Source organism: Merops nubicus, unplaced genomic scaffold, assembly GCF_000691845.1.
Source record: "Merops nubicus isolate BGI_N331 unplaced genomic scaffold, ASM69184v1 scaffold1253, whole genome shotgun sequence".
NCBI lineage: Eukaryota > Metazoa > Chordata > Aves > Coraciiformes > Meropidae > Merops > Merops nubicus.
Genome location: NW_008598009.1, coordinates 46,768 through 53,832, shown reverse-complemented (window position 1 = coordinate 53,832; position 7,065 = coordinate 46,768). Strand labels below are relative to the sequence as shown.

Genomic DNA, 7,065 nt, shown 5'->3' with positions numbered 1-7,065 from the left:
TTTCCCTCGTTTGCATTTGCAAATTTACTTCCTTCCATTCAAGGCTGGGCTTGCCTGCGTACTTCTGTTCCTGCCTACTGTCCCCTGGACATGGGGAAACGGTTTTAAGCTGAAGTAGGTTTAGACTAGATTGCATGAAGAAGCTCTTCAGTATGAGGGTGGTGAGATTCTGGAGTAGATTGCCCAGAGAGGCTGTGGATGCCCCTCCCTGGAGGTGTTCAAGGCCAGGTTGGATGAGTCCTTGAGCAACCTGGTCTAGTTGAGAAACGTCCCTGCCCAAGGCAGGGAGGTTGAATTGGGTGATCTCTAGGGTCCCTTCCAACCTAAGCCATTCTATGGTTCTGTGTTCTTTCCAGGTGGCTACTCGTTCTCCTTCCTAGTGTGCCTGTCCTCTCTTCCCCTTGCTCCCCAGGTTTGCTCACATGCTTTTCACAGGAACATCCATCAGTTCTGTGAGGGATGGTTTTCTGCTGGGTTGTAATGTTTGTATAGCAATAGCTGTGTTTTCTTTTACATACTGCAACAGATATCATAGCATAATTTGGAAGTCTAATGACATTTTAGAAGACATTTCTTCCAGCACAAAATGTCATTTAGAATGGATATAATTTTTTTTTTTTTTAGTTATTTAAAACAGAGGACTGTCAAGTGGCACCTGGTTTGTTTTTTTTTTGACTGTTGACTAGTTGTCAAGTGTGACATTTAAGAATAGAAGTTCTCACTTTCTAATATGTATTTGTACCTCTTATGCCAAAAGTGCGACCTGACATCCTGTGCTGCATCTACCTTTGTATTTAATGCGCGTTCCTGCCAGACAGCCTTTCACAAAACCACTGGTGTTCCTACTTGGGTGGGAAGACCTGAAGATCAAGAAGCTGCAGGGCTTGGTTTTAATGATCCAGTCTACAGCATGTGTCTTGCTGAGTAATATCCTAGCATTGTCTTAACAGCCCCAGATCATCATCCAATAATAGATAACCATGACTTAAAAATGAGGTCATGAATGCCTGTAGTCATCGCAGTTTTACTTGTAGATAAAGGAATGGCTAATCTCGCCATCTCGTTACATTTTGAATGTAGAAATCATTTCCTGCTTGCTTCCTTATAATACTTAACTTGTTAATAGCAGCTTTTTCAGTTCTGACTGTCCTAGCTCTGGTTTTGTGGTAGCCGTGCTTACCTGCTTCTCTGGCCGACGGAGAGTCCTGTCTTTCAGGAGGCCTTTGTGATGAGCAATTATTCATAGGAAGATATAAAACTGTTCAAAAGTTAAACATTTCCCTTCAGATTAGAAGAAAGTTTCCAGTTTGCCTTAGTAGGCTGCAGACAGACAAGAGCAGGGTTTGCTCAGGTATTGATCTAGGGTTTGCTCAGGTCTTAATCCTTATTGAGCTGTGGCCTTTGGCAGGGCTGGCAGTTTGAGTGAAAATTAGAGTCTTGTTTTTGGGGTGGAAGAGTAGTAAAATGTCATCAGTACTATGTTGTATTAAGCTAAATTTTATATTAAATGCTAAGCAAGCTGTGATTTATCACACTTGGATGTTAATACAGTTGCTCCTGTTATTTGCCACTATGGCATAATGATCTTAAGTCGTCACTTCCTTCATTGGCATTTGGAGATAAATTACTGAATTATTATGTATTATTATATTAGCTATTTTGTAAGTATGGCTCCCCCTGGTTACACAGTTGTGACAGTTACCATATTTTCCTTCTAGATTTGCTACTTATTTAACAACTATTTGAAGAGTCACTAGATCTTGTCTCCTGCAAGTCCATGTTGAACTAAATTTTGATATTTTTTTTTTTTTTTAGCTAGCCAACTTGAGGTTTTGCTGTGCTCCTAACTGTGTTTTCACTTAACCCACCTCATTTTAATTAATTTAATCTGTCAGCTTCTAACATTGTATATAGTGGGTCCTTTTTTCACTTAATGTTTCCTCTGCCCTTTTGAAGGTGTTGATTGCATTGTATAAAGACTAAGTAGTATTTCAATCTTTTATTATTCACACTGAATCAATATCTAGAAGGGTTTACTCGTCCATTAAGAGGACAGAAATCTGAGGTTACAGTTAATTCAAGTCATAATCTTCCAGTAAAACTTGATTAAATAGCAAAATATTTCTTACATGCTACTATTTAATGTTCTAGATATTTGGGAGCTGGGAGTTGTTAGTCAGAGTAAGTCATTATTGTACTTCTATTCCCCAGGAACTTCTAAGGCAACTGCAAAAGCAATTGGGGACCTGGAATCTTGGCAGAGTGGGGTTTGCATTACAAGGTTCTGATAGACCAGTGCCATGGTGCTTTTCAAGAAATTGTGTTGTACTGGAAAGCAAATCAGTTTTCATAGAAAATTTTACTATATAAAAAGTGTACTGATTTCTTTGCATGTTATTGATCTTCCTTCACAGAACTCATGATGCTAACAGGACATTCTGTATTGCAGATTTAATCCAGTGCACAAATGAGATGAATGTGAACATCCCACAACTGGCAGACAGTTTGTTTGAAAGAACGACCAACAGTAGCTGGGTAGTGGTCTTCAAATCTCTCATCACAACCCATCATCTAATGGTGTATGGAAATGAGGTAATACCAAAAGATGTCTGAGAACAGTCATAGCATTTCCTTCCTATAAATGTCAACTAAATGCTTCCACTAATTATGTTTGTAAGAAAATCTTTATTTTTACCCTTTTGCATTTAACTCTGCACAGGTCTGTTATGTCTGTGTACTTAGTTTGGTTCTACTTTAAAGTTTGTAATTCTGGAATCAAAAGTAAGTGTCCTGAGTGCTGAAGGTAGCTTTTTTTTTTTTCTGTGGTGTTATTCTAATAGTGTAGAAAACAAGCAAAAAAACAAACAAACAAAAAAAAAAAAAAAAAAACCACAATATAAATTAGTTTGAATGAGATTCTGAAAACTGAAAATGAAAGCATTTTTACATTGGTGTTCCAGCTAATACAGAGTCACTCAGTTCTTAAGTGATTTCCACCACCACCCTCTAACCTTTTGCAGCAAAACCAAACGTGTGCTGATGAGCTGCCTTTGTGTGAACGTCTAAATAACACCAATTACTGCAGAACAATTAAACAAAACCCTCATTTACACGAAAAGGAGTAAGCTTATTTTGTTCCACAACTGAATTCCTCTGGTACCTTATTTTTTTTGAAATGCCAAGCAGAGCAGCAGCTTGAATTTTCTTCTTTAAAAAAACCCCAAACTATACTTTTAAGGCTTTCTTAGAAAGTATTGGTAAACATTGCTTTTTGCTGTAAGCAGTATAATATAAGGTATAAGAATTTTGAAATTAAGAGGGATAGCTTTAAGAAAATTACAAACAGGATTTTGTAGAGGACCCAAATTTTTCATTAAGTTGCGTCCATGTTCTTATAGGTTATGTAACTGCTTCTACTGGCTGGCTGTGTTGTGAAGGGGTTTAAGTTAAAAAAAAATACACACATACTGGTTTCTCTTGCAGGTCAGCTGCAGAGTGTTTCTGGTCTTGATGAAAAGCTATACTTTGAAGCTAAGTAAGCCACAAGAGGGCAAACTTCTCATGTTGACTTTAAGCATTATCACTGTGATAATTTACACTTCCCAAAAGAGAGTCTCTACACTTTTGCTGTGCTTGCACCTTGAGTTATATAAATTTTAAGCTGATACAATACACTTCATTGTCATTAAAGGTATTTCATGGGACCACTGTCTGAAACACTTTCCATTTTAAGAATAAAACTACCAAACAAATTTTGCTTGCCAAATAAGTTACAGAAGTAGTGAGGATAAGATTACTGCTAAAGATGAGACTTTTCACAGCTAGAAATAGCACTTGAACAATGAACATGGAAATCCAGTGCTTATGAGAATGTCTAGAAGGTTATGGAGGGCTTGTAAAAGAACCTGAAAAGCCTTTTGGTCCTTGAGCTTTTGCTTAATTTATTTGTAGCTGAGTACTGAGTGCTTTTACCCTTCTCTAGTCTTTTTTTCTGTATAACCTATGTATTTATGCTAATGAAAATAATTCAGTAGTACATGTTACAGCAATCAGCACTATTTTTGACTCTGTCAAAATGTTATTACAAGTGAATGAGTGGTTTATTTTTGTAGCAGCTGTCTATATAGTGGTTCATAAGACAAAATCGTTTTTCCTGAGTACGATGTGGTGACAGTGATCTGAAGTGTGTTTTTACAGGATGAAAATAGCATTATTCATTTTTGTGCAATGTAATTCAGAATTATATGCAATTTTCAAGGTATACTAAGTGTCATACTGTGTTAATGTTTTTTAGGGATTCATGTGTGGAACTAATGTTTTATTTATAAGCATGTGTCCTTTATATCACTTTATTTTCACATTTAAGCTAAATACTATAAAATTGAAACAACTGTGAGCATGTAAAATGAGCATGTGTTGGGGGGCGATTTTTCCCAAGTTTCCAGTTCCGTATTCTGCCTTAAAGTAGTCTTTTATTCAGAGGCCTTCATACAGCATCTATAGGACTTTGCTTTGGTCAGAGATTTTTACATTAAAAATAACTAGCTTAATTTGAAAATTTAGCTGAATTTTTTGTAATAGTTTCTGGATTTGAAATCAGTCTTAAAGCACAAAAGCTGAATTTCATAAGCTGGATAAAAAGAGTTTCTAGTACTGTTACCTCAGTTCCAGATCATTGGTAATATAATAAAAGCATTCAAATTTTTCCTTTCATCTAGCGTTTTATCCAGTATCTGGCGTCCAGAAACACATTGTTTAATTTGAGCAATTTCCTAGACAAAAGTGGATTGCAAGGTAAGGTGTCTTTTTCATTAAAAGTTAATAGTGTGTTGGGAGGGGGGGGGAGACAGTAAATAAAAGTTGGCAACTCTAATGACCATGTCATTTAAGTAATTTTCCTGTCTATTTTACCCTAGACTGCATTTCTTAATTTAAAATGTTATTGTGGCATGGCATGAAGTACCGTTCTGAAATACTGTGCTGCAGTTCAGATTTGATCATAGATGCAGCTGTTGGTTTTATTTTTGTGGTGTGTTTTTGTTTTTTTTTTTTTAACTCCTGAGGTGGTGGTTCTTTTTTCTTATATAGCTGCTTCTAATTTTTGCACGTCTGCTAAAACAATGGAATGATTGCTTGGGCATAGACACCTTTTCAGTGTCTACCAAATTTTCTCATTTTACTGAGTGTTAACTGCCATGGTCTCAGTATAGATTGTGAACAGATCTTTGTCTTGGTCTGTATCCTTAGACTGACAGTTATCAAAATATTTCCGACCACCACTGATTTAACAAACAAAAATTTGTTATGTTTTATTGTTTCCTTCAATGCCTCTTTCTCGATGTAGTTGTAAATGAGTGAAAGTGTTGCAAAGTTGATGCAAACAACTGTGTGAATACATCATGTAATTTTTTTGTCAATTTTTTTTTTTAATAATTTCTATCATAGTATGAGAACTGCCATAAAAATACTTTATTTTGCTTTTTTTCCTTAGGAAGTGAAGTGTAAACATCTACATAGTTCAGGTCTTCTAGATAACTGGAGTATTGTTTGATTCACATGGTGAACATGATGACATACGTGGTTCTTGGTAACACAGATGAGCTATACAAAATCAGGCAACAACGTAATGAAGCTCTCTTGTGTTATCTTGCACTTTAAATAAACTTCTTGATTTTTAATTGACTGGATAAGTAAGCTTCTGAAACTTTTTTTTTTTTAGGTTATGACATGTCAACGTTTATCAGACGGTATAGTAGGTATCTGAATGAAAAGGCAGTTTCCTATAGACAAGTGGCTTTTGACTTCACAAAAGTAAAAAGAGGGTAAGGGCTGTATTTTGTTTTGCTTTATCTTGAGATCTTGTCTTATGTCCAGTAATTGAAGTGGAAAAGTACCAGTGTTGACTCCAGCTTAGTACAGACAATAAAATTTACTTTTCTCAGCTGAGTATCTGCTACGACACAAAAAGGCTCAACTGCCCAATTATGTATATAGCAAAAATACTTTACTTCATTTGTTGTCATTTTAGTTCTTTAAACATTAACAGTTGCATATTGTTTTTCATTTCTTTATATTAATCAAAGTATATAACAAAAAAGAAGCTTGGATAAATCTTCCATGATACATCAGTTACTGTGTCTTGCATGTAGTGTAGGGGACTGTGCAATTTACTTGTGCTTCTACTTCTGGAATGGTTAAGTGGCACAGTCCTTCCTGGTGTTTGTCTTTCTTGTCCCAAAATGTCTTGATAAGTTTTACTGCCTTTGTAAAGGTAGTGCAAGTTGTGCTTTTAAGGGGACATTGTGGTCGATACTATTCTGAGTTTGTCTACAGGAATTTAAAAGTTCTCCTGGAAAGTGAGGTCCTTTAAGAGAAATTGGTTGTTTGAGACTAGATACCTATTTACATGTAAAATAACACCATGCAGAGCACCAGTAGTTGGATAAATTGCATATTAGAATGAATAATGGATTAACTTGAAGATCTCTTCTCTCAGGAGGGCTGGAGAGCGTGTACTGGTCATGGTTGAAAATCTTTCCATCTTTGTCCATCATATCTGCAAGCAGTGCTTTTTAAAGCTTAAAAACATGATTTTACTTTAATATTTGTGCATCCTTTATCCATACACAGGATAATTTATATTGATACTAAAAACTTCAGTTGAGGTTTTTGTGGGTTAGGAATTAAAGCAGTTTAAAGAGTTTGCTGCAGTAGTGGGTTGTCTGGTGATCTCTTGCATTAGTGTTATAGAAGCATTTGAAATTGGCCTGAGAACACTGTCCGGAGCCTGAATGCCTCCTTGCTGGTACTGTTTGACCACTTGCTGGCGTTTGGTTTTGAAATGTGATGGTGAAGTAAAAGGGGAGTGCTTGGACTCTTTCGCTTTTTCTGCCTTCAGAGATGATTGGAGTGCCAACAACACAGAAAGTTGGCCTTTTCCACGGATAGGATGGGTGTGTGGTCAGGGACTGCAGATACACTGGAGATACAGACAGCTGTTTTATAATGGGGTGTTTTAGGCCTAATAAGGTAAATTATTCAGCCAGCAGCATGTCCCTGGAGGTC

At 36.4% G+C, this 7,065-nt stretch overlaps 1 protein-coding gene across 2 annotated transcripts in view; it reads left to right on the top strand.

The window, feature by feature from the left end:
• The first annotated feature begins 2,455 nt into the window (after positions 1 to 2,455).
• Positions 2,456 to 7,065, top strand: part of PICALM (phosphatidylinositol binding clathrin assembly protein) — a 38,122-nt gene continuing 33,512 nt past the window's right edge. For both annotated transcript variants that reach the window (XM_008936864.1, XM_008936865.1), the window contains exons 1-3: positions 2,456 to 2,592; positions 4,719 to 4,794; positions 5,720 to 5,822. In XM_008936864.1, coding sequence (XP_008935112.1) covers positions 2,473 to 2,592; positions 4,719 to 4,794; positions 5,720 to 5,822 — 299 coding nt within the window. In that variant the 5' untranslated portion in view covers positions 2,456 to 2,472. The remainder of the gene's footprint in view (positions 2,593 to 4,718; positions 4,795 to 5,719; positions 5,823 to 7,065) is intronic.